The sequence below is a fragment of the Pleurodeles waltl genome, chromosome 10 (genome assembly GCF_031143425.1).
Source record: "Pleurodeles waltl isolate 20211129_DDA chromosome 10, aPleWal1.hap1.20221129, whole genome shotgun sequence".
In the NCBI taxonomy this organism is placed as follows: domain Eukaryota; kingdom Metazoa; phylum Chordata; class Amphibia; order Caudata; family Salamandridae; genus Pleurodeles; species Pleurodeles waltl.
This window is the reverse complement of record NC_090449.1, coordinates 1,026,250,194-1,026,277,963: the sequence shown is the minus strand read 5'-3', so window position 1 is coordinate 1,026,277,963 and position 27,770 is coordinate 1,026,250,194. Positions and strand designations below refer to the sequence as shown.

The window sequence follows — 27,770 nt, the reverse complement described above, 5'->3', positions numbered from 1 at the left end:
GGGGGTGACGCTGCAGAGAGGCCATTTCCAATACACATGCAAGATCAAATCTTCATTATAACAGGAATAGCTTATATCACACACAACAAACTAGGCAGCACTAGCAACATCTGGGAAGTGATACGTAAAGCAGCTTTTCATTTTTCTTTTCTCATAAACTTGCAGTAGTCAGACTTCACAGAACAAAAACAGCAAGAACAGCCAATCATCAACTGACCCACAATGGTGAACATTAGGAGGACATCAGAACACAAATGCAGGGAACCACAATCTTTCGCTTGGGATAGTTCTATAAAAAATTATTCTGTACCCTGATTGGCACGGGGCTTGAAACAGAGACCATCCACAGATCACTGTTTCACACGTGAAACACTTAAGTAATTTGAGTTCAACCTAATTCACATCCCAGCCCTACACCAACAAAAGCATATTGATTTCTAAATAAGAAATAGCAAAACCGATTTAATATAAAAAAAAGAAAAAAAAATAAGGAGAAATTTGCTGGCAGTTGGGCTGAACGAGCAGCTTTAATAAAAGAAGACCATCACTGTGGAGTAGTCTATTTCATCCAATATTCAATCAAATATTAACCTCTGATCCATCTCACATTTGTTGAAGGCGTTAATAATATAGCCAAACAATTACCTCACTAGAGAACATCTGGAGCAAAGACGGTCTGATGCCCCTGCCTGTGCTTAAGTGGGAATACCAATTAGCGGACTGAAAATTAGACATATGTTGACAGCCCACATAACCAAGAACCTATAACTGAGGTGGCTTCACCACTAGAAAACAGGGTTCTGAGTAAGCCTTCGACTAGTACAGCAATCTCATTGCACTACCAGGATGTTATGACTAAACTACAAGTTGGACTGGGAGAGTCATGCAAGACTGTTGGTGAAAGAAGAATGGAAGGAGGCAACACTAGTCCCAAATGAAAGTGGTAATTAGATTGGGATTTTGCTTGACAGAACTGCAAATACTATACAACTCATACTACACCAGGAAAACTCTATACAAAAAAGTGTTCAAGAACTAACCCGTGTAAGGGTATGTGGTTAGGGAGATTTCATTTTATTGTCTGGTCATTTGACTGGCTGCATCATTATTGGTACTCTGTGAGAGTAATTCTACAGACAGTATCGTGGACACAAGTAGCAGGACTGGTGAAACCACTGGCTCTTAATATATGGGGTGAAGTGGCTATGCCAAAACACTCCGGATTGATGGTGACATTAGGGATCGCAATGGGGAAGAGGAACATAGTGCAGAGATAGAGAAAATCTCAAAGCATTTTGTGTAGGGATAAACAAACAGAGCTGAATATCCCTGTGCACTAAACCCACACTACCAGCTACCCCTCTGGAATAAAGTTAAAGGCAATATGTTAATGGGATGTGGGGAGTTACCACACACTAACAAGAACAATTCAATACACCCTGCTCAGAGTTAAGCAGATTTACTCAAAATAAACTCTTTACGGGGGTTGCATTGTCAATACCTCTTTACTTTCTGGTACTGCAAAGACCAGATGTAGCATGGTTAGCATGAAGGATACCCAAGGGCAAGCCAGGCATAGCAGTGACTACCCCTGGTTGTACCAAGTAATGTCTATGTTCTCTGCTGGACATACAGCAAAACTCATGGAACATGAGAATGTGATAAAAGGCTGACCAAGAAAAAAATAACCTGGAGATGTCAGATTGTTCGTTGAAGTCTAGTACTGCCAGCTTGTCTCAAGAAAACCCAAAGTACAGAAACAAAATTATAATTCCAGGAGAAAGGCACAGGTAAAAATTGTTCTCAGTAAGCAAACTGCTCACATGGTAACCACAATGCATCAACTAAAGCACTATGCTTGGGTGTAAATGGTTAAGTTGGATGAGGCATATTAGAAAATTAAAGGGTTGAGGACTTGAAGGAAAACTACATTAGTACATGATCTGAACCAGAAAACTAAATGGGTGAAGTGTGAATGGCAACACTGTAAGCAGAGTAAAAGATGGGAAAGATGGTTGGTGAGTGGCTAAAGCTGGGACAACACACATCAAATCTCGTCTGAAAGCTTCACAATGTTTTCAATATCCACCGGTTGCACAACTCTTAAATGGAACACTAAAGGTCCAAATGGAACAGTACAGTCCTGAATGAAACAATTTTGAAGCCAGAAGTACTCTACCGAACCAGGTAACTCAGTGTTTGGCTATCAAATGAAAGGATAAAACACAGGAGGATGCATAAAAGGGCTGGTAATAATGCAGTTGCTTCATTGTCTATTAAAAATCAAAAACATTCTATGAACAAACAGCTTTGAGTTATCACATTTCGCTTTTATATGGAAAGTGTTTAGCATTAATAGATTACAAATATCATCATGGGCAATAAACATTTTTAACATACCTTTCTTCACCAACATCTTCCTCTTTAACATCATCATCTGACACAGGTAGGGGAACCTAGAAAAGTGGAACATTAGTTGAAACCACTCAATACATATAACCCTTAAATACTAGAAAATGCCAGAAAAACAGTGTTAATCACTTTTTTTCATGCTCATTTAATACATATATTTTTTAAACTTACAGCACAGTGCAAATTAATAAAGAAATGTAGACTGCAACTACAAATGAAAGACAGCAGGATACATCACATCTACTGTGGGTTGAACAAGGGACCAACAAGGCACTCATAACTAATAATCAAATACAAACTTTAAAATATCAAAGTTAAAATATTAGCATCATCATCTTTCCTACACAAAATAACATGTAACTGTGTTGCATGACATGACAGCTATGTATAGCTATTGCAGTGCATGTGTTCATTCTAAAATAGGTTTGAGGAAGATACATAAGCAGTTATGGGGCTCTGTACCAGACTGCAACCATTTTGGGGGAAGTTAACCCTCCAAAAAACGTTAACACCAATCGGTTAGACACAGCACTCACTAAAGACTGCTTTATGAACACCCTGCTGGGAAGGCTATTTTTTTCTATTTGACCAGCTACATTAAAGGTAAAAAACAAATCCTAATTTATGGACTGAGATGAACCACTTGTTTGCAGTCCTGTGATTTGCAGATTAAAGCAGCACAAAATGCTGTGTAGATCACATGCAATAAATTATAAATAACAAAATCCCTGTCAGAATCTATCAGTGGATGCAGCCTGATCGTAGCTTAACCCTGCCTTCATGTTTTGATCGACAGAGGGACTTAAACCTATTCTACCTGCCATTAACTTAGGCATGTGAGTCGTGGAGAAGGCAGATTGTGGCGAAAGAACTCTCCAATCTGCATCTGCCTACTGGCAGGGTACTCTAAACACTGTTACGAGACAGCGGGAAAACTGACAATCCTCTATACTTTTGCTTCTTGCTCTCGGCAATTTCAATCTTTTTCCTATTCCCAGGAGGCAAACTGAATGGGTGAAGCTCCCAAGGCTCACAGCAAGTGAGTATATTTCTTATATATGCATCTTAGTAATTGTTTTCCATAGTTAAACACCGACCTACTCACTCAATCACTACTGGACACCATGCAATACAGAGCTAGTGTGGTCTCTGGAGATTCGCCTACTTGTTCCTTTTCTATTTCCCTGCCCAATTTCCTGTGTTTCTTCAGGGGCATTAATTATGTTTTTTTCTGCTTAAATCCGAGCATGTAGTTGTAGATTTAACAGAGGCTGGTGGTCAACATTCTGAGCCTGTGGATTCTAGTGTTCAAGACACCTTTATAGTGCAGTATGGACTACATTTTAAGGGTCCAGCAGCTTTGTGCCCAGAAATGTAGGTAATAGGTACAGGTAAACATTTCATGTGAAGTGCAATTTAGCAGTCTTGGAAAAAAAAAATGAATAGCGTACACAAATGCTTTCTTGGTGACTTCCAGTCAGGTTTTATACCACAGTGGAGTACAGAAATTTTAGCAATGGTCATCAGGGAAAAAGTGACCTAAAACTGACCCATAGCACTTCTAGATTTTCTGTCAGCCGTCATCAGTACTGATAACCTCATTCTCCTCATGTATAGTGAGATCCCAAAAAAATTATCCAAACTCAGCAGTCCGGTGCATCATCCTACAGTCAGGTGCCTCAGGTTCATCCTGAGATCCTTTTTGATCTGGAGAGAACAGTGGTCTTGTCATTCATATCTGTAATTCGAAATTGTAAAAAGCAGGGTAAACTAGGATCTTTCCACAACAAAATAACCAACCACAGCAGTCAGGTGCCTAACAGATCTTCAATCTCGACAGCTCTTGTATAACAGCTATTTAGAACATCTCACAAAGATCCTCAAAAGCCATAATGGAGGATATCACCTGCATGCCAACACCACCCAGATTGCAATCTGAATTACAAAACCCCTGAAGTAACAAAGGACTATCACTCTGGGGATCCTTGAGTGTGCCATCACTACTCACTCAAGGTCATCCGTGTCACAACCTCGCAGCCGCCAACTCCACCAGAAATCCAGGCATCCCCTTTAGCCAAAGTGCTATTCTGCACCACATGAATCAAGAATGTGACCATCAGGTGGCCAGAAAGTTGGCCAACAGGACGTGCTTCTAGGGTGCTCCGCACCCAATCACCGAATCCTCAAACATCATGCACTCCTCAGCACTCTTACTGATTGGAGGGCAAGATTAAAACATTTGTGCTGACCCTTCCAGGGTTACATTTTGTGTACGTATCGCCATCTGGTTTCTGGATAGCGACTGGCCACCGGGGACGGGTTTGACCCGCAGGCACCTACAAGGACGACTGCAAGTGCTTTCGGCTGAGAAGAGCAAGTTACTTACCTTCGGTAACGCTTTTTCTGGTGGACACACTAGCTACCTGTGGTTCCTCACCTAATGGATTCCTCACCTAATGAATTCTCCCTATGCGCAGCATTCAACGGAAACTTCTTTCCAGCTCTGCACATCGGCGAGGATGTCACAATTGCCCGACTCCACGCGGCTCCACCTGACGTCATCGAGGCAATAGGAGGCCCTCGCCGGCGTGCTGACGTCAGTTTACGCCATTTTTGACGTGCCTTTGAGACGAATAGATAAACATTGACATTCCAAACACTTCATATCTGTATCCAATAAACCTTTATGGAAAAAGCAAAAGCCAATAATAGTAACAATACCAACGCACGTTTGTAAAAGTTCTGTACAATCATGAACAAATATCAAAACTTACAAAGAGAAACATAAATGCAATTATATAAATATAAATGCATAACCTCAAAATTCAGAAAGAATAAAACACATGTATATCCAAGGAAATCTCAGTATGACCAGACAGACAACGGGGCGGGAGGGACCGTGAGGAATCCACAGGTAGCTAGTGTATCCACCAGAAAAAGCGTTACCGAAGGTAAGTAACTTGCTCTTCTGATGGATACAACTACCTGTGGATTCCTCACCTAATGATTAGAGTCCCAAAGCAGTACCACCTCGGAGGAGGGTGTCCGTCTGGTCACACCAAGAACTCCTGCAGCACAGACCGCACAAAATGACCATCCCTCCTCACCTCTGAATCCAAGCAATAATGCTTAACAAAGGTGTGGAGGGAAGACCACGTCGCGGCCTTACAAATGTCCGCCACTGGAACACCTCTAGCCAGGGCCGATGTGGTTGATTTAGCCCTGGTGGAGTGGGCTCTTTTCCCCTCAGGAGGATCTTTCTTCGCTAATGAATAACATATCTTAATACAAAGAACGACCCACCTGGATAGCGTTAGTGGACGGCCTTCCCCTTGCTCTTCCTCTTGTATCCGACAAAGAGTTGATCATCCAAGCGGAACTATCTTGTTCCGTCTATGTAAAAGCTGAGATTCCTCCTTGGGTTCAGTCGATGGAGCCTCTCATCCTCCTTAGATGGAAGCGGAGAATGTCGAGAGAGTGATGGACTGTCCCAAATGAAACGGAGTCACTGCCTTGGGGAGGAAAGCCGCCCTGGTCCTCCGAACCACTTTGTCCTTATGTAAGGTTGTAAAAGGTGGGTGAACATAAAGAGCATGAAGCTCACTCACACGCCTAGCAGACGTGATGGCCGTCAGAAAAACAGTCTTTAGAACTAAAAACCTTAAAGGGCAAGAATGAAGTGGCTCAAAAGGGGAGCCCATCAAAAAGGTTAACACCAGATTTAAATCCCACTGGGGCATGATAAACGGAGTAGGAGGAAATCTATGGGTAAGCCCCTTCAAAAACCTTAACACTAAAGGGGATTTGAACAAAGGGTTGATCAGGAAGACATAATAAGGCCAAAAGAGCCAAGAGATAGCCTTTGACAGTGGCCACAGCATTACATTGCTGCGCCAACGACAAAGCAAACATCAATATATCTGATAGATGGGCACTTAAGGGATTAATTTGTCGCTCTCCACACCAATTAACAAATTTAGCCCATCTGCCCACATAGACAGACTTGGTGGAGTGTCACGGGCCGATAAAATAACTTCCACCACATCCGATGGGAGAGAAAAAGCAATCAGGTTGCCCAGTTCAATCTCTAGGCATGAAGGTGCAGGCTCTGGAGGTGGGGGTGTAGAACCCGCCCTTGTGACCGTGACAGGAGGTCTGCCCTGAAAGGGAGATGGAGCGGAGGGCACAGTGAGAGTTGGGATAGGTCCGCCTACCACACCCTTCGTGGCCAATCCGGACCTATTAGTATGACTTGGCGAATCTTCCTCAGAACTCGAGTAATCAAGGGTATGGGGGAAACGGGTAAAGCAAATGGCCATTCCAGGACATATGAAACGCGGCCCCCAACGCTCCCTGCATCAGATACTGAAGGCTGCAGAACGACGGGCGTTCTCCGAGTGGCAAATAGGTCTATCAGGGGAAAGCCCCACATTCAAAAGATGTAAAGAACCAGATCTGGATGAAGACACCACTCGTGATCGTCTGAGCAGAGCCGACTGAGACTGTCTGCACGCACGTTTTGAACCCCGGCCGGATGGTTTGCTATTACGCAAACTCGATGATCCTGTGCTCAGGACCAGAGCTGCAGAGCCTCTCTGCAGAGACGGTACGACGACATCACGGTCGTGTTGTCCGTCAAGACTTGAACCGACTGACCGCGAAGGGAAGGGAGGAAGGCCTTGAGGGCCAAACAAATTGCCCACAATTCCAGAAGATTGATATGAAACATCTGCTCCACTGGAGATCAACGACCCTTGATCTCCAGGTCCCCCAGATGAGCACCCCACCCCAAAGTGGAAGCATCCGTTAATACTGTGGTCACTGGAGGTGGCAGCGAAAACGCCTTTCCTTGTGACAGGTTACCGACCGCAGCCCACCATCGAAGATCCACCGCAGTGTCTCTGGAGATCCTTATCGACTCCTGGAGATCCCCTTTTTGCTGAAACCACTGCTTGCGGAGACACCACTGAAGAGCCCTCATGTGCCAGCGTGCATGAGTGACCAACAGAATGCAAGAAGCGAACAAACCGAGCAAACTAAGGACCTTGAGTACTGGAACAACCGCTCCTTCTTGAAACATTGGAATCAATGCCTGAATGTCCTGAATCCGCTGAGGCGGAGGAAAGGCTCGATTCAATGTAGTGTCCAGTACTGCCCCTATGAACAGCAGACTAAACAACAACTGGGTTGCCAGCTGCAGATGATGCAACACAAGCTCCGGAGACTTGGGTTTGATCAACCAATCATCCAGGTAAGGGAATACTGCTATCCCTTTCCTTCTGAGGTCTGCTGCAACCACCGCTATCACCTTCGTGAAGACCCGAGGTGCGGAAGTAAGACCAAAAGGAAGGACCGCCAACTGGTAGTGTTGCGTCGCTACCACAAAACGGAGATACTTCCTGTGTGACTTGAGAATGGGAATATGGAAATAAGCATCCTGCAAGTCGACAGACACCAGCCAATCTTCCTTGTTCAACACCAAAAGCACCTGCTCTAGTCAGCATTTTGAATTTCTCCTGCTTGAGGAACCAATTCAAAATCCTCAGGTCCAGGATAGGTCTCAAACGACCATACTTTTTGGGGATCAGAAAGAACCTTGAATAACATCCCTGCCCCCTCTCCTGCTCGGGAACCAACTCCACTGCACATTTTGACAATAGGGACAGAACCTCCTGTTCTAGCAATAGGAGATGATCTTCTGAACAAAAGGAAGGACGGGGAGGGAAGGGAGGAGGAATCTCCTGAAAGGGAAGGGCATAGCCTTTCTTTACCACGCTGATGACCCAGGAATCGGATGTTATTGACTCCCACATGGGAAGAAAAAGAGACAACCTTCTCCCTACCGGAGAGACATGGGACGCGATGGAGAGAAGAATAGGGCTGCTTCCCTTGTTGCATCCCCCCTGAGGAAGAGGAAGGGTGCTGCTGCTGGGTGGCCCCTCTAGTACGGACTCTATCCCGCCCCCTAAATGATAGATAAGGGAGGCTCGAAGATTGCTGGCCTGGTTGCTGCGATCTACCACGAAAGGAAGCCCCTCATCCAAAAACTTGCAGCCGCCTAAAGGACCTAAATAGGGTCGAAACAGCCTGCAGGCCCAAGGATTTAGCAGTGGCTCTACACTCCTTAAAGCGCTCTAACGCAGAGTCAGCTTTAGTGCCAAATAATTTAGCCCCATCAAAAGGCAAGTCTAAGAGCGTGGCTTGAACATCCAATGAGAACCCAGATGTGTTAAACTAAGCATAACGCCTGGTGGTGATAGAGGTTCCCATGGCTCTAGCAACAGAGTCTGTGGTGTCCAGCCCAGACTGTATGACTTGCGTAGCCGCTGACTGGGCATCCGAGAGGAGACCATGCAAGTCTTGGGGCATGTCCGGCAACGCTGCCTTTGCCGCATCCATTATTGCGTGAATGTATCTCCCTAGCAGATTTCAATGCCATGCTGCACGAGGAGAAAATCTTCTTGGCCTACTGCTCCATGCGCTTAGACTCCCTGTCAGATGGTACACCAGGGAAGGAGCCAGGAGCAGACCGTGACGAACAGGATGCCTGCACGAACAGACTCTCTGGAGACGGATGTTTTGAAAGAAATTCGGGGTCTCCAGGTGCGGACCTATACCATCTGGCCACCGACCTGCTTACTGCCGACGAAGAAACAGGTTTCTTCCACACCTCTCCTATGGGATCCATAAGAGCTTCATTAAATGGTAACAGTGGATCCACAATGGCCGTGGCAGGATGAAGCGCCTCCGTCAGGATATTGGTTTTAACCTGCGCCATAGGAAGGGGGTGTTCCAGGAAATCAGCAGCCTTCCTGATGACAGAATGGAACGTGGCTGCTTCCTCAGTATATTCCCCTGGTGAGGCCAGATCCCACTCCGGAGAAGTATCCAGTCCACTGGCCGTGTCCAATCCCTGAAACTCACTGTGGGGCTCCGCAATCTCCCCTTCCTCAAGGAGCTGCCTCTGGTACTCTCTCTCCTCCAACAACCTGAGGGCATTTCTCCTGGACCGCAAGTTGACCTCCAGCCCCGGCGTCGACAGAGTGTACTGACGTCGGAGAGTGGCGCCAAGAAGGCGTCACAGGATCTCCGGATCCTCCAGACGCCGGAGATGGATCCATTGGCGCAGTGGATACACAACCTGCACCCCTCGACCCCATTCGACCTCAGGAGTCCTCCATCTCAACGGACACCGGCGTCGAAGGCCTCTCTCTCGACGTCTGCGCTGCCGGCACTGGCGCCGGGCTAGTGTCTCCTGACGGACAGAATGGCATAAACGGCCTCAGCCTGTACGGAGCCGGAACACCTAAGTTAAAAGGCAAGGGACCAGTGGGGCCAGCCGGTGCACCACCTCCCGGCCCATGTTCTGAAAGATAGTAAACATGGCATTAAGAAATGCCGCCGGATCCGTCCCCGGAGCCGGGAAAGCAGGATAGTCTTGAGGAGCCAGAACCGACGCCGGACTCTAATCCTGAGCGCCTGGATGCGCCGGAGAGGCATGTTCACTCTGAGGCTGCACTACCTCAAAGACCAACGGCGCCGGAGAAGATTGCGGAGTCAACGGTTGAGGAGACACTGTCGGGCTGACCTCCCATGACTTACAGCGTCGGGGAGACGGAGACCTCGACTCCGACCGGCTTCCTCTGGATCGACGCCTGTTGTCACAATGACGCCGCTTCTTGTGACTCAACTTCCCTGACGATAATCTATGGTGCCTTTTTTTCTCTTTCTTAGCTTTTGCTAAAAACAGTTTCGCCTCACGTTCTTTCAAGGCTTTAGGGTTCATTTTTTGGCATGAACCACATTCCTGGACGTCGTGGTCCAAACTCAGGCACCATAAACAGTCGTTATGGGGGTCAGTAACTGACATCCGACCTCCACATTCCCTGCAAGGCTTGAAGCCTGACTTCTTCGGGCCGACATTTCGACAAAAACACAAAGTATCCCTCCAAACAGCAAACAATACAGGTAGCTGGAAAAGTAACCGTTATCGAAGGCACAGAAAAAAGGGAACTGACGTTAGCACGCCGGCGAGGGCCTGTGACGTCCTCGCCGACGTGCAGAGCTGGAAGTTTCCGTCGAAAGCTGCGCATGAGGAGAATTAATTAGGTGAGGAATCCACAGGTAGTTGTATCCATCAGAAGATGGAGCACTGGCGTAGCGGGCATGAAATCCTGGCTAGGGTCGCCATGATAGAAAACAGCTTACGGGGGACCTTCTGCAGTGAGACTGCCTTGTCTACCTGTTGCTGATGCTTGCTCGGGGCCTGGTGAGGGACAGAGCCGGCACTCTCCCTGGAAGCTGCCAAGGCAACAGCGGAGGGCTTGCATGGGAGCTGCGAGGCACCTGGGCCAAGCCTCTGTGGTCCGCGGTGCTGGGTTTAGGAGAGGCCCATAGCGGGCTATAACAGGTGAGGTGGTGCCGCAATGGGGCACCGGGATGCCCAGATACATTGGATGAGGCGATCGGGTGTGGTTGACTAACCCCTTTGGAGGAGGGGTTGGGGAGAGAGGGGGGGGGGGGTTCATACTTGAGCACTGGGAGCAAGCATTGCGTGCCACTGGAGACTTGGGTGCACTACAATATGCGACTAAACCGGTTGTTCACTGTCTGCCCCATCCCTCACTACAGTGGAATGATTTGTGTGGCCCATATTACACAGAGGAGCAGCTGCAGGGAATAAGATGCCAGCTGGGCTGCTTGCTTGCTCTGAGCTGTCCGGCAGACGGTGGCTCAGATGCTTTGAGCAGGAACTGCAATGAACATATGGGAGGGGGGGGATGGGACATGCCTGCTGACACTGGAACTCACTGGCTGCAGCGTGTGGCACACCAGAGGAGAGAGGAACCTCACATCCAGGGCCAAGTAAAGGAATTGCGGGACACCTTGAGCTTGCTGCACTGCCACAACACAGATTGGCATAATACACAATGGGCGGCCCAGAAGAATTACTAGTCCTGCTCAGATAGGATGCAGGAGATTGACAGGATGTGGACGCATATTTCTGGAGGAAAACTAGACATTGCAGGGAACCTATGTCCTTTGATCAGCTGAGTAGCACAGACACTACAACCACCTAGGGTGGAGACACTTGCCCAATGCACCTCTGCTGGTATTCCCAAGGGTGGTGACGACACCACGATAGATTAAACTGCCCTGTGACACTGAATAACTAACAGATATTGCTGCAAGTCCCTGGACAAATCTGACTGCGGTCCCAAGATTGAAACAGATATCGCACTATTGGGAAGGATTGGTGGCAACAGCATCCACACAGGGCAACACCATCACCCAAAGCACTGGCTCACTAGACATGCACAGGACACATCGGACCAGTCAGTTGACAGACAGCAGGAACCCTCGAGAGCTGCCCTTCTGGAGGCCATTCAGGGGCAGATTGCTGGTGTCTCAATAGAAGTTAATCTACTCCGAGAGAATCTGCGTAATGTAGCAGATAAGGTCTCAAGTGGAGATGAATACAACCTCCTTACCCTCTGAACACTTTCTGATTAAGAGGGCACACAGAGCATTAGCTACTAAACCTCAACCAGGGGCTGCACCGCAGGCCTTCATAGGCCGAATGCTAAATTATACAGATAGAGACGCCATCCTCAGAGAAACCAGACAAAACCCTACTCCACAATTTGAGGGAAGGAATATTGCTATCTACCCAGATTATACACAAGTCCATGAGCGACGCAAAACCTTCTTGGAGGTGAAGAAACGTCTCAGGACGCTGAATATATGCTACATGCTGCTCTATCCAGCCAAATTGAAGATAATATATGCTGGGAAGTTGCAGTTTTTTTTTAGTGTTTTTTTTTTTAACAGCCTGATGAGGGCTTGTCATGGCTTGACATGATGGATCCAACGCTGCAACTTCCTCAGACGGCGCAAGAGCTGTCTGTCATGAACAATGGAACCTGGTAATCTCAACTATGCCAAACAGTATGTCGGGCACAATGTACTGAAGGGGCCATGGGCCACTGGCCACATGGTGATCCGAGAAGACGGCACGATGGCCACTACACACAATGATCGACAGGAGGCTCCGGAGTTGGAGGAGGGGGCCTCTCCCAGCGAAGTTAAGAACACCCTTACACCTCCTAGCCAAATCAATACCGTTTCTGAAACAGAAGCCGGGGTCAAGGAAGCCCACTGCGACTAAGCACAAAGACGCAGGAATTGCATGCTGACACAAATTCAGGCACTGCTATTCTACTAGATGTGATGCTTCAATTGTAATGTTTCTTCTTACCCTGATATGCTGGCAAGTAATGAGTAGTGTGCGCACATGCAGGCCTGAACAACAGCTGAAGACATAAGAGGAGAGGAAAGAGACTTGCCAAGAATGGTCTGATGCGTTTGAGTAAGCTCTGAGTTAATTGGGGGGGGGGGGGGGGGGGGGTAATAACTGTGAGTTATTGTATTCATGACTGATAATTTCTCACACAAACTAAGTAGAACTGTCAGATGTGACCACACTCTGCACACCTGTTGAACAACTGCACTAGCCCTGGAGGGGCACTGCAGGTCAGACTATTATTGAGCTCATTGAAACTTCGCCAAAGGTGGGGTCGGAGGAGAGGAGTTACCTCAGGAACACCCTATCAGGTAGGGTGGGCCTTCAGGTGACCACTGGGGAGGGGGGAGAAAAAGCACGTCCTGGCACATCCAGATATGTGAGCGATAATGTGATACTGGTTAGCACTTTCTTGTCCAGGGAGGGAGGCTGGGTGGGAATATTTTGCTGATATGTTACACAGGTTTTTGTTTTGGGATCACTGCTACAGTGCTATGATGGTATTCTTGCTGCGGGCCACACGCATTACACTGAAGATGTATCCCCTGAATAAGTGGAAACTTCTCACCTGGAATGTTGAGGGACTGGGATCCTACCAGAAATGTTACAGAGTGCTATCTATGCTTAAAAGACATGTTTTCAGGAGCCACATCTCAATGATCAAGAAGCACACAACCTTGCTAAAAAACAGAGGGGTCAACTATTTTACGCCAAATACTCTTCCTATTCTCGAGGAGCATTGATTTGGTTTGCCCTGGGAATGCCGTTTGTACTAAAATACATGGAAGGTGATGTTGAGGGCCAATTCCTGCTACTGCAGGGCAGACTGGATGGAATAGAAGTAGCCTTTGTAATTATGGGCCAAATGTTGATGACGGCTCTTTTTATGGCACAATCAGAGAAGTAGTTTCTCCTGTTGTGGATACCAAATTATTCTTGGTGGGAGAATTTAATTGAGTCATTGATGGGGACCTGGGGAGCGTCCACCATGGCAAAATACCAAGCAAAGGATGACGGCACAATTTCAGGAGGTGATGGCCCAGTTGGGATTGAGGAATGTATGGAGGGAGGCGCACCCTGAGGGGAAAGGAATACACATCCTCTTCACCGACGTACGGCACATACAATAGATTGGATAGGATATTACTGTTGGAACACATGAGTCTGGGGACTCTGGAGGTGACTCATCTTTCTCGTTAGTTGTCTGACCATGCTCAAGTGGTATGATCCTTCGAATGGGGAGTCAGTGCCATGTTGTCAATACATGGAGATTTCCTGCTGACATAGCACAAAATACACAGGGGAAGGAAACACTGGCGGAAACACTCCAACATTACTTTGCAGAAAACTGGTCAGGTACATACATTTGTGCCACGGAATGGGAAGCAATGAAGACAGTCCTTAGGGGTTGATGTGTGGGCTTGACATGGGGGGGTGCACAAAGCCCTACAGGCTGAACTCCTCCATGAGGAAGGAAAGCTGGCAGCTTATCAGAGGCTAAGACCTGAGGATAGAAAGAGGAGGAATGAAGAAGCCACAAATGAGCGAAAGGTGCGGTCAGTGAGTGAGCGGCTTGATCGGTTTAGGTTGAAGTCATACCATCATTTACTGCACGGAGATGGAGATAGTTCGGGGCATTTGCTTGCCTGGATATTACGTTAGGAGATGCCCCCACCCCCCCATCATGCACCTTAAGACCCCTGAGGGGGGTCAATGCTTGCACACAAAATGCTACACTAGATACTCAAGGTCCACTTGGAACTGGTTTACTCCAGTCCCAGTGGATGGAACCCAAACAGGGTGACAGACTTTTTGGCGACTCTCACCTTACTCCAGGTTGAAGAACTGGCAGCCCAGGAACTAGATGAGGCCATCACGCTTGAAGAAATTAGGCTGGCCCTTAAGGTGCTACTTTGGGGCAAAACACCAGGAAGTGACGGTTTCCAGCCAAGTTCTACCACGCCTACACGGTGGACATTAACCAGCAGTTGTTAGAAGTATACCTATAGGCAAAACCGAAAAGGTTCCTGCCCCCCAACATGAGAGAAGGGTGTATTACAAAGATATTAAAACCTGGCTCAGACCCCTCTGATCCCTCGTCATATCCACCCCCCAAAATGATTAACACCAATACAAAGATCCTGTGTAAATTTCTAGCGCTTCGTCTGCGGACTGTGGTCACATGGTTTGTGCACGTTGACCAATGTGGGTTCATATCAGGCAAGAGCACCACCATGAACCTATGATGGTTTATGTACTTGATGCGTGAAACCTCAGCATACAAAGAAGAGATGCTAGTGGTGTCCTTAGATATTACTAAAGCCTTCGACACTGTAGATTGACAGTACCTAAAGAGAGTCTTGGAGGTAATGGGGTTTGAACCTCAGTTCCAGTCATGGATACAATTATTGTATATAGAACCAATCGCTATGGTGAAGGTGGGCCGATTGTGCTCAACCCCTTGGACAGTGGGCAGAGGAACACACCAGGGGTGTACACTGTCACCTCCACTAATTACATTGGGTTTGGAGCCCCTTGTAATCCAATTAGACAGGCGCTGGCAAAGTAGGGGTCCAGGTGGGCTACACAATGCAACTGGTGTTGTTGCATGCGGATGACACGCTCTTCTACCTTAAATCCCCTAGAAAGTCTCTACCCTTACTACTGAAATATATAGATGTCTTTGGGGACATTACTGGCCTTCGAATCAATTTAGATAAATCCCAGGTCTTTCCACTGGGTGGGATGTCAAGGGTGGACCGGATGGTTCTTTTGCCCCTCCCAATGTGCTGGAAAGCAGATAGATTTCAGTATCTGGGTGTGGTGATAGCGGTATGCAATATAACATAGATAATGTGAAAGAGGGCCTCAAAGCCTCGATACAATTATGGAACACACTCCCACTGTCAATGACTGGATTAATTTCAGTGGCAAAGATCTTTTTTTGCCCCGCTGTTTATCACATTACAACACTCATTCAACACTCTTCCCAGGGTGATTTTTCAGCGACTGCATTCATTGCTCACCACGTTCATATGGAAGGGTTGGAGATGCAGGGTGCCTCGGGAACACTAACATCTGCCAACACAGGAGGGAGGTCTTGCACTTCCGAATATAGAAATGTATTATCTAGTTTCTCAACTGCAACATGCTGCACACACTGGCTCACACAGGACGAGAACTGGGAGAAGTCATTATTCGCCAATGGGGGAAGGGTAACCACGTTAGCGCAGCTAATACAACTCACGTGGCAGGCCCATGGAAAGGGTGCCTTATCTCATCACACATACGAAAGCACTATAGGAGCACACAGTAAAGGGGATGATACAGAGCGCACCATTCACTAGGAAACGCCACTTCAGGGATTTACCCACTTTCCGTACGCTGGCAGAACCTGTTGATACTACGGCCTGGATAGAGGGAGGATGCGATACTCTGGGACGCCTTTACCCCAGCGATAGCTGTATCTCCTTTGAGGCAGCACAGGACACATTTGCCCTGGGGGAGGGCCAGTATCTCCTACACACTAGTAAATATTTCTAAAGGGATCTGGCCTGACTATCCCAATACTCCAACAACCTCATTGCTACTTTTGGCTTTATTAGAGCTGGGAAGGACTCATCACCTGATCGCACATGTTTAAGGCTATGCTTGCTGATAAACCGAAGGTCCAGTTCCAGTCTAGGGCTGCATGGGAGGAGGATGTGGGGGAACAGATAGATGACTCTCGCTGGCACACAGTGTGCTCTCTGGTCCACACAGTAACTTGTAATGCAAGATTTAAATTGGCCCATTTTAATTATTTACACTGCACCTGTATTACACAAGTTTTACTTTATAAGATAGATCCCTCGAAGTCAGAAGGGTGCCACCGATGCCAAGAACGTACAGCAACCTTTATACATCTAGCTTGGCATTGTCTGCCAGATAACACGTTCTGGCAGGCGGTAATAATACACCTAAAGGACACTTGTGGGATACCTGGAGACCACAACCCAATACCTGCATTATTGGGAGTTATTCAATTCCATAAGAAGAGAAAGATGAAGTATACATTTACCAAACTCGCACTTCTCCTGGCCAAGCGCCGGGTGGCTATAACTTGGCTGGGACCACGGGTAGAGCTTTGGAAGAGGGATATGATGGAATGAGCTATGGAGGAAGAGGTTCGTCTAAAACGAGTTAGGACGGATGATAAAGTGGAAGATATACAAACCTGGAGAAAATTACTAACTAACCTTCAGGCAAAGGATAGTTCATCAATAGGTGACTCAACAGATGAGGAGTCATAGGAGAAAACGAAGGCACATTGCTATGCATATGGAAAAAAAATGCAGTAACAACTTTAGAAATACATGTATGAAGTCTGAACAATATATGTGGTTTCACTCTGAGGATAATAGTAATTTATATGCTGACTGATTGACTGTAGCAATTACATCATTGGTTTATTCTTGTTGATGATCTGTTTAAGTGCCGAGTTAGGTCAGATGTATGCTCACAAATATGAATGAAAACAGATTGTATTAAAACAAAAAAAACAATGTGACCATCAATGTGTTACTCGTTCTGTGATTCTACCAATACTGCAAATTATCAATTCATGACAATTGGCTTGCTTTGGTCTATCCATGCATCAGCAGCTTTTATGGCATCTAGAGATGTCTTCAGAGAAACAATGAGTAAACTATACCATTCATACTCAGCTTTAACAGACCAGAAAACATCATGCCTGCTTTATTTTTCCTACAATACCTACCAGTCAAAGCCAAGATCTGCCTGTTCCCCAAAGGTTCATTATTATTACTATTATTTATTTCAATCAATATCTAAGCATCTTGGTGCAAAGAAACAAGAAAGGGTAACAGCAGAAAGCAGAGAACAAACAGTAGCAGAATTTGCTGAGCAAAGAAGAAAGCTTTCACAGAATGCTTAAAAACGAAAACATTAGAAATCTACCACATTTCTTGGAGAAAAGCACTCAAAAGCTTGGCACTCAGTGTTCGGAAGGCCTGGCCTCCGCATCATGTCCACTTAAATTAAACATGGCGCACAGAGAAGCGCTATTTGAACTCAGCTAGCAGAGGTGTAGTGAGGGGGGGCACTGAATGAGACAGAAAAGACAGGCCCAAATGGTGAATGAAAAACAGGATTTAAAGATGAACCTTCGGTTTTACTGAAACCAGCACAGGGAAGCCCTGCCTTGAGACACTGTGAAATTTGTTGAGGCCCTGGACAAGCCTGTTATGTTCTGGAGCTTGGAGGTGACACCATCTGGAAATCCAAGTTACAGTGCATTATAACAGTAAGAGTGGGGAAGGACAGAAAGTCCAACAACTTGAACAAACTTGTTGGCAGCAATAAAGGGACACATTTTGCAAAGGAGTTTATGTTGAGCACAGACTTATGCTCAGACTTTAAGGAGCAGTGCTACAAAGGAAAGCTTTTGATTAAAGATCACTTTCGTATTCCACACCAACTCTGAAGGAAGAGGGTCCAGTTCTCAAAGTTCTCTACCACCTCCCAACATAATGAGTACTAGGATCAGTCTTGCCACTTTTCAATTTAAGGAAACAGAGATATCCACCTATGGATCCCAATCAGGCAGTCACACAGCCGACCTATTGAGCTGGATTAACTGCAGCAGACATTTTGTGTCATCGGCATAAGCCAGCACTGTAAAGTCAAAAAAAGTGAACCACAAAATCGTTTGATGTAGATAACAATCAAGTTAGGTACCAAGGCAGAACCCTGGGAGACACAATTTAGCAGTGAACAGTTGTAGATTGGAATGGAGGTAATAAATTCGTTTGGGTCCAGTAGGGAAGAAAGGAGGAAAATCAGCATACAGCACAAAACGTGACCTCCTTGGCTTCAATAGGTGCAATAAGATGGAATGGTTAACCGTGTCGATGAACACAGTGAGCTCAAGAAGATAGACTTCCACAGAGTCCTGATCCCAGCAAGGAAGTTTCTGGTCCAGGGATTCAATTAAGATGCCAGCCATGCTGTGACCTGACCAAAAGTCGATTTGGCAGTCAAAGAGAAGATTCAAGCATTCAAAGAGACTAGACAGCTAGCCTGTAAGATGTTTCTCAATAATTTTAGCAACAACAAAAGCAGATAGAGGGACAAAAGCTTTTTCAATCCAGAGGAGTCCAGTACAGATTTTATTCAGAAAGGAAGTGACTAGATTTTCTTAAACAACCATGGGACCATCCCACTGAGGGACTGATGGCTGCCTGAAGAGATTCACATATAACTAGAGAGGGTCAATTCTAAAGAATATAAGGGACAGCAGTGTGCAGGGGGCCCAGACTTCAGATCAGAAAAGCAGAACTGACATTCAAGAGTGTGATTAAAAGGCTATCAGAGACAACAGGCGTAAAGGTATATAATGTTTCCACTAACCATAACCCTAACATCTCCTGACATGGCCTTAACGTTCTCATAGATATCTGTATGTGTGTAGAGTGGAGTGTCATGTAGTGAGGTTAAGCAGAGGTTTGTAGAGCAGAGGGCCGCGAAGAAGAGGGGCGTAAAGCCGAGGGGTGTCACATAGACTGGATCAGAATGTCATGCAGTGGCATAGAGTGGAGTAGTGTCATAGGGTGGAGTAACTATGGTGTGTTAGTGCACTGCCATTACAGGAAACACATTTTCAATTGAAATTACCATTATATTTGCAGACATACAGTTTTAATAACAAAAAAATATAGACCCTTGTCATGACCCTGGCGGTCTTCTAACTGTCAGGGCCACAGTGGCTGTTTCACCGCTGACGGTGTAGACCGCCACATTACGAGTTTGAAAGGCTAATGGTAACAGGGAGTTTCTTCCCTGTCACCGGCAGACGACTCCACCAATCCGCAACCCCCCCCCGCATACACACACACACAGACACCCATACATGAGCATACACTCATTCAACAGGGACATACATGCATTCACTCACATGCATCCACTTCACCATCCATACACATCAACATCCATACACGCGTTCAACCATGCATGCACACAAGCATGCAGAAGCCCATATATATATACACAAGCCTACACACATACATGCATGCATGCACACAGACAACACACACACACAACACCCCCCACCCTTACACCCCCCTCTACTGCAGGACTATCGACTTACCTTATCCGGCAAGGTTGTCCGGCAGGGAACGGGCGCTTCCACCACCGTCAGTGTCCCGCCATCATGACACTGCCAGGCCGTATTATAGGTTGTAATACGGTTGGCGGAGTCCTTTTGACAGGGCATGACCGGTGGTAGAACCGCCCATGTACCTCCTACCTCCAGCACGACTACTGCAGGATTTCCACTTAAAATGTGGCGGAAATCCTGCAGCACTCGTAATATGGTGGGCGGAAGACCGCCAGCACTGGCAGTCTTCTAAAAAGACCCCCAAAGTCATAATGAGGGCGGCAGCTCACAAACAAGGTGTGAAAATTGAATCACCTAGTGTATTGATTTGTTTTGATCGCATTAAAAAATATGTTTCCAGTACACTTCAAAATTACAAACAATGTGATTCATTTATGTGTTCCTAATTCTCGCATATTATGAAATATTTGTGCAGGTCATTTAACAGACATTTACATTTTCTTGTATGATAAAAAAAAAAGGCATTTCCTTTCACATCTCCCGTTTGTCAGATAAGTCCTCTCACTTTGAAGTCAGAGAAAGTATTTAACATCGTATTTAACGGCAAGCTCCCTCGGAAGACCGAGTCTGACCTCTGTCTTTGAATGCACAGCGAATTTGACAGGATAAAAACAAATTTTCAACGTCAGTTTACAGAAAGTGGGCACTTTTGGAAGAATATAAGGAGCTAATCAGACAGCTAGTAAATGGAATATGGTCCACAGGAGGACAAAAACCTGTTGGACAGCCTAAAACAAAATCAGCAAATAAAGGGCAAGCAAACATGAGTTACAAACCACAAAGCAAATGTTAAGCAGTGGGTGAAAGGAATTTCTAGGTTAGGTTTCAGAATGCCACGAATAACTATCTAGTAGGAAACTAGTCTGACCAAAACTACTAGGTGGCGGAATATGAATAGTATGGCAAACTAGAAGACGTCCATGCAGCAAAACCAGGCTGCTGCGCTGTCTTATAGACGTCGACCTAAAAAAGAATGGCAGTTAAAAAAAATTTTTTTTTTAAAAATCACTTCCTTGGGTAGTGGCAAGGAAGGTGATGCATAAGCATACGTCCAATGGGTGATCATGCTGATCAGTAGGAGCCTTTAACAGTTATGTCAGGCCGAGCCACGTAAGTCTATCAGAGAGCTGACAATGAATAATGGTGTTGGTGTTGGTGTTGACTAAATTAAGATTAGGGTCCTCCAAGAACAGTGCAATAGGCTAACTCATGGAGACAAAAAAAACACAATTCCCAAAAGTATAGGAGGTTAGTGGGTTACAGCCTACTTGACTTCTAGGCTCAGGTTCGGTGGTGGGCTAACCTTTGTTACTGAAGGATTTGGATTTCTAAAACGGGGCACTTTCCACGGTTAAAGCCTGAAAAAATTATTCAAAGTATACGTTCTATATAACCCAGGTAGCAACAGCAACTCTTAAATTGAAGTTAGGGCAAGTAAAACTCTACTGCAGATTACTTAAAATGATAATCAAATGCATAAAGCCCATGAACTAAAACTAAAACAGGAATTTGCACCTATTGACAAAATATCTAGAAACACAGTTAATAATGAATTCCCAGTTTGAATCGTGATGAATAGACAAAAACTCTTACAGTTCATCATAATATCAACAACCTTCATAAAACATCATATCATTTTCAAATTATCTTCACAACATGCAAAACTGGATGCCTTTTGAGGAGTGCAGGCTCCCAATTTTTTAAAATCGGTGCCAAAACCAGATTCTTCTAGCATGCAATAACTATGGACAAATTCAAAATAATTGCACCAAAGTTTCACTGTCTGTAAAGAAGGAGGTGTCCAGCAAGAAGAGTTCAAAAACTCAATTAAGTTTATTTGTAATAGGAACACATGGTCATAGCTTTACATCTCCAGCAGCGTCTCATTGTAGGAAAGTACACTCTTTCTTGGTATGGTTACCCCCGTTTTCTGCCTGTTGTCAGTGTGTTTGACTGTGTTCACTGGGATCCTGTCAACCAGGACCCCAGTGATTATGCTCTCTCCCTTCTAACTTGGTAACTTTTACCATTTTCACCCCACATTTGGCATACTGGTGGGTGCCCCCATGTAAGTCCTAGTATATGGTACTCAGGGCATTGGGGTACCAGAGGATCCCAATGGGCTGCAGCATATATTATGTCACCCATGGGAAGCCATGCAACAAAGCGTTCTGCAGGCATGCCAGTGCAACCTGCGTTAAAGGGTGCATACACCCTTTTTAACTACAGGTACTTACTACTGTAAGTCAACCCCTGTGGCAGACCCTCCTAGCCCAGAGGGCAGGGTACAAGTACCTGTGTATGAGGACACCCCTGCACTACCAGAGGTCTCCCACAAACTCCAGTCAATTTTCCTGGACTTCGTGAGTGCGGGGACCCAGGAACCCACAATCTGCATCCACGAGGACTCTGCTTGCAACATTGTTTCCAAGGCTCCTTCCAGCTTCAGCAACATTTCCCTGGCTGTGCATCCTCTGAGGGCCGCTAGTCTTCAGTCTGCACGAGAAGGAAGAAGGAATCTCCCTTGGAGTGAAGGAGTCACTCCCCTGCATCCGCAGGCACCAACTGCAACGACAACTGGCTGCGTGGCTCTCCTCTCATCCTGAGCTGCGTGGATCCTGCATCACAGGTGGTAGTCCGGAGTAGTCCTCTTGGTCCTCTCTGCCAGCTGTCCAACTTTGGTGGAGGTAAAATACCCTTTGCACAGTGTCTCTTGCAGCTACCAAAGTTTGTTTGCATCTCCTCCAAGGGATCTTCAGACTCTTGTGTAGGCCCAGCACTCCTCCTTGCGACGCACAGCCCTCTGTGGGCTTCTACTGCGGCGTGGGAGCCTTCTCTAGTTGTACTGCATGGGCTCATCTGTGACTCCTGGTTACTCTTCCAGTGGGTCTCCTTTGGGGCCTGCCTCTTCTTCTGTGGACTCTCTGCCTTGCTGAGGGTCCCCCTTGGATTCCCCCCGTGGGCTGAGTCCTCCTGTACCTTGCAGGTCCCTGGCAGCTCCACTTTTGCTTCAAGGCAACTTCAGCATTTGCCACTGCTTGTTGGTGGCTTTTCCACGCCATTGACCGACTGCAAACTTCCATTCGGCGTGGGACGTCGACTGCATCTGTAGTGAATCCTAGTTTGTTTTAATGGGATAACAGGAGTTAGCTTAGCCTCTGGCTTGCAGACTCATGCCCCCGTCACCTAGTTACTTTTAACCAACTTAGCTTGCTCTGTCTTAGCCCATTTAATTATTACATTAATCTAAGATGGCTGTCTTGTTTATAGTTAGGCCACTTGTTATGCTTTGCATTATCAGTGCCACCGCGCTAAGGCGTCAAGATCAAGCAAACAGTAGGTGTTCACACTTAGGGATTTTCCCTCTCTATACTTTCGAGGGATTGTTTATATTAATTGCCGGCCCAAGCATGTCTGTTATCTATTGTTTGGGAACACACCGACTTCAGGGGTCCTGGTAGATCTGTATAAATACATAGCACTTTGGACAGATAAACAGAGGGATTCTGACCAGAGGGCATCGCCACCATCGCTGATACTGATGCTGCACGTCGTCTTGACACTGACCCAGCCTTCGTTTCCCTGCGGAGTCTGAGATAGAGACCTCATTCCAAGGTAACGAGGGTTGGTGGATCCTCTCATGGACATGGCATTGGCAGGTTAGGTTTAGCAAACCCAGCTCTCCTTTAGGTAGGAGGTTAGGCCTATCACATTAGGGTATTAGGGCATATTACACCTTGTATGTCTTTCACATGCATTGCAAGATGGTGGGGGGTCTTTGTAATAATGACTCTCGTCTTTACTATTCTGTTTCTTGCATTATTCATTATCCTAATCATTGCAGCCCATGCAACATATCGCAAATTGCAGTTGTGTTAAATAAAAACTATTGAAACTTTACTGTATCTTTGTCATTGCCTGTGTTTGTATGAGACATGATATATCTGTGAGAAAGGGGTAATCTCCATTTAACCACGAAAATCCCTGAGATGTCTTATTCTCAAGTCCATACAAAAAGGGTGCCACAAATCACCTTTTACTATTGTGTTTTTGGTGAGGTGCTGTTAGTGAGCCGGTAAGGTTGGGACAACAGTTCCAATTTGTTGTAGGATAGGCATAGTTGCCTACAAGCAAAAGTACTGTCATCCTTTAACCAGCAGTCTTGCCCAGAGCAAGAGTCCAAACTACGACATGGCGCCACCAACGATGGTGTTTAGGCACTAATTTACGGATACCCCGACTATCACTGTCTCACAGACAACAGGTACCCTAAGTACCATTATACGGAGACGTCCGTGGTCTTTGGGAAATTCCTCCTCAGCTGAAAAGGGAACACCTGATTAAGCTGTAGGTTGTTCGAGCTCGAACTCATAAAAGGACTTATACTCCCCATTTTTGGTGTTCCGTTATCTAATAAAAAATGGCTGCTGCCACTGACATTCCTGAAAATGCTAGACAAGCGCACTAACACAACATTTATTAACGTATGGCCTTACAGATGATGGCGGGGATGTTACTCTTATAATAGAGGCTAATAAAGCATACCAAACAGAAACATTTTATTGTTGGGTCACCTTTCCAGGGGTGGACCAGAGAACACATACATTCCACACATATGAAAGTGCAAACGTACCTCCACAGTACCAAGCATACCAGTATCATGAAATATCGCTCACATACCAAGAGCACCAGAACTGGTTTGAAGGTGCCCTACCACATGTACTACAAAGAGTGAGGCTAGGTCCCTTAAGTAATGACGGACCAACGTGGCCTAGGTTTGCCACATACACACTTCACCCAGACATACAAAATATGACAATGGCAAATCTGCGAGATTTATATAATAAATTAGTGACATTATGTAGACGATTAGTTCAGTTCGGAATGCGTCCAGCACCGCCAGCACCTGGTGGTTATCAATTGGCTACTGGGATTAATCCACAAACAGTGCATACTATCATGGGTAAAGTACCCACAGAACGGGAAAAAATACCGTTCTGGATTGCCCAGAAAACTAATCATCTGGAAGCTGTGTTTCCCCATATGGGACCACAGGAGAAGCATAGACTGCTCACTATGTGCTTGCCCTTTGGGATGGTTCCCTCAGTGGATGACTGCGCCACATGGGGTACAGTCTTCGCTGCCATATACACTACCACACATGGTACCGCAACACTTGCCAATTTACCGGAGGTGTTAAAGCAAATACAGAATGAGCACGGGGCTGCACCAGCCTTGGATTTGGGGATGAAATTAATGCGTAATTTTGACGCCGTTTCCTCGATAATACTCAGTAATATTAAAGGGGAAGTGGTAGCACTGGCAATACCCCAGCGTCTCTGGGAAACTCCACACCAGGAACAAGAGAGACAGCTACCGAGAATTATTTCCCATACCTACACTAGTATAGAGCGGGATAGTTTGGGAGCCAAGTCAAAGAAATTGGAGTTACAAGGTACCTCCCATAAGGAGGGTACAAAGCAGGCACAAGAGGGCCTTAAGAAGCGCTGGGCAAAACACAAAGATTTCAAAGATAGAAGAAATAAGGGAGCTGATTCTCCACACTTGGAGAACTCCGAAAGGAGACAATCTCAGAAATAGGGAGAATATCAAAACACCAGACAGATATACTGATTCACGTCCCTCTTATTTCTTTCAGGACGCACCGGATAGACATAGCGAGAGAGGGGGCCGTCCAGATCGACGTCCTAAATACGTGAAACAAAAGAAAGACTTGTCGCAGTCTACCATTAAAAAAGAAGAAAAGACTCCTGAGCAAAAGCCACAGTTTAAAAAGAAAAAGGTGGCAGCACTTACAGCTAAAAATGCCAGTACACTTGAGAACACTGTTGAGGAACAAGACGCGGGCAGTAACTCTGTTAGACAGCGCAGCAGAGGTCACGATATGTCGCCAGAGTCTGAAAGATCATCTGGATGCGACAGCAACTAGCGATTTTATCACAGTTGAAACTGCAGACGGCCGCGTTCTCCCACCTGACAGGGTTTTTTTTACTTAAAAATTCAGATAGAAGGAGACCTGGAACGCACCATTAGTGTAATATTCTGGGATGAACTCACAAGTGACATCCTATTGGCCGAAAGAGACTGGCTACCGGAGCACGGTATAAGCTCCCGCATTGGGAAGATGTCATATTTTGCCTTCTTTCTCCAATCTTTATCCGGAAGCAGAAAAAGCAGCGTATGTTGTTGAATGGGCTTTAGCGCAGGCACCTGGATTATACTGCAATCATGTAGGTTGGGACAAGGAGTCTCCTTATCATTTTATTCCCGTTAGGTCTACACCCCAACCGCAGCCACAATATCCTGTCAAACATGAAGCGAAAGCTCCGGTGAGGGAAATACTCACCCAGCTTGAGTACCAGGAAGTAATTGAGCCCTGCACATCTGCAATGAATAACACGCTATTCCCAGTTGCAAAGCCGGACCATTCATACAGAAGCCATTGATTACAGACATCTAAATAGTCATACACGCACATATGCTATACAAAATTCACATAGTACAGCACTAATAAACAATATAGTGCGTACTAAATTTAAAAACAACATTAGACATATCTAATGTTTTTTCTGCCAGAACTTAGCACACGAAAGTCGGGACCTGAGTGCATTATCATTTGGCTCTCAGAAACGCTTTTGTCGTTTACCCCAAGGCTATAAAAACAGCCCGGGCTATTTTCAGCCCGATTAACATCGATATTACATGATATTGATCCCAAGGCGTTATCCTATGCGGATGACGTAGATCTCACAGACAACGACCTCGACATTCATCTTGCAAGAGTCGATCGGATCATTTTGGGATTTGCAGACCTCGGTTAAAAATTCAACTTTAAGAAAAGCAAGATCGCCTTTCTCAGTATACTGTTCCTGGGATATGAGCTATCAAACAAGGGAAAGAGCCTGGACCGCACTTTCTAGAGAACTGTGCTCAACTGCACCCTCCAAATACCCTTAATAAATTGCAGTCACTACTAGGTTTCTTTAATTTTGGCAGAACATACATTCCAGATTATGCACAACATATCGGGCCACTTTATGACTTGGTTCAGCCCAATTTTTCAAGCAGACACTGGACAATTTGACAAACATGCATCCTTAGGGAAATGTAACAGGACATGCTAGAAGCTAAACACTTACACACATGATAATAAACAAATTTGGTCACCAGTATAATTGCTGGTGCCATTGGATTTACTCATGTCACCTTCAACAAAGGTGACACGGTACCGATAGCTTATAAATCACATTTATACTGTAATGCGGAACAGCGTTTTGCCCCTACAGAAAAGATTCTCACGGCAGTTCAGATGGCCGTCATAAAAGAGAGGCCACTTGCCCAGGGGAAACGTATTATTGTTGTCTCCCCGGTGCCGGCCTTAGAGGCTGTCATCAAAGCAAGCGTTCCTAACATTGGCTGATGAAGCGGCCAAAGCAGCAGTAGCTACGGCTTCTGTGGCTGCAGTGACTCAATCGCAAACGAGACTGGATAATGAAATACTGACTGCAGTGAAACCTTCGGCTGCAGGCAAGCCCCTTCCAAAGGGATACCCTACAAGTGATACTATACTTATCATATCAGTGCACAGAATGCTGCCTATGCAACAATTCTTGGCGTTGGAGATCGTGTGATCCCCAACGAAGACCAGAGATCAGATCTAGTAAAAGCAGCGCATGAGGGTGTCGCTTCTGCACATGCTAGTATATCTGCCACATTAACAATCTTACAGAAACGCTTCTGGTGGCCTGGTCTATGCAGACTGACAAAGAAATATGTCCTTATTTGCCAACAGATAAAGGGCTCTAATATCAAACGCCCACCGCAGACATCCCTCTTAGTGTCCAACAGGCCATTACA

General features: G+C 45.9%; 1 protein-coding gene across 1 annotated transcript in view; it reads right to left on the bottom strand.

The window, feature by feature from the left end:
* Window positions 1-27,770, bottom strand: part of TOPAZ1 (testis and ovary specific TOPAZ 1) — a 1,339,900-nt gene that overhangs the window by 834,344 nt on the left and 477,786 nt on the right. The window contains exon 5 of the mRNA XM_069211977.1: window positions 2,401-2,456. Within this exon, the coding sequence (XP_069068078.1) occupies window positions 2,401-2,456 (56 nt within the window). The remainder of the gene's footprint in view (window positions 1-2,400; window positions 2,457-27,770) is intronic.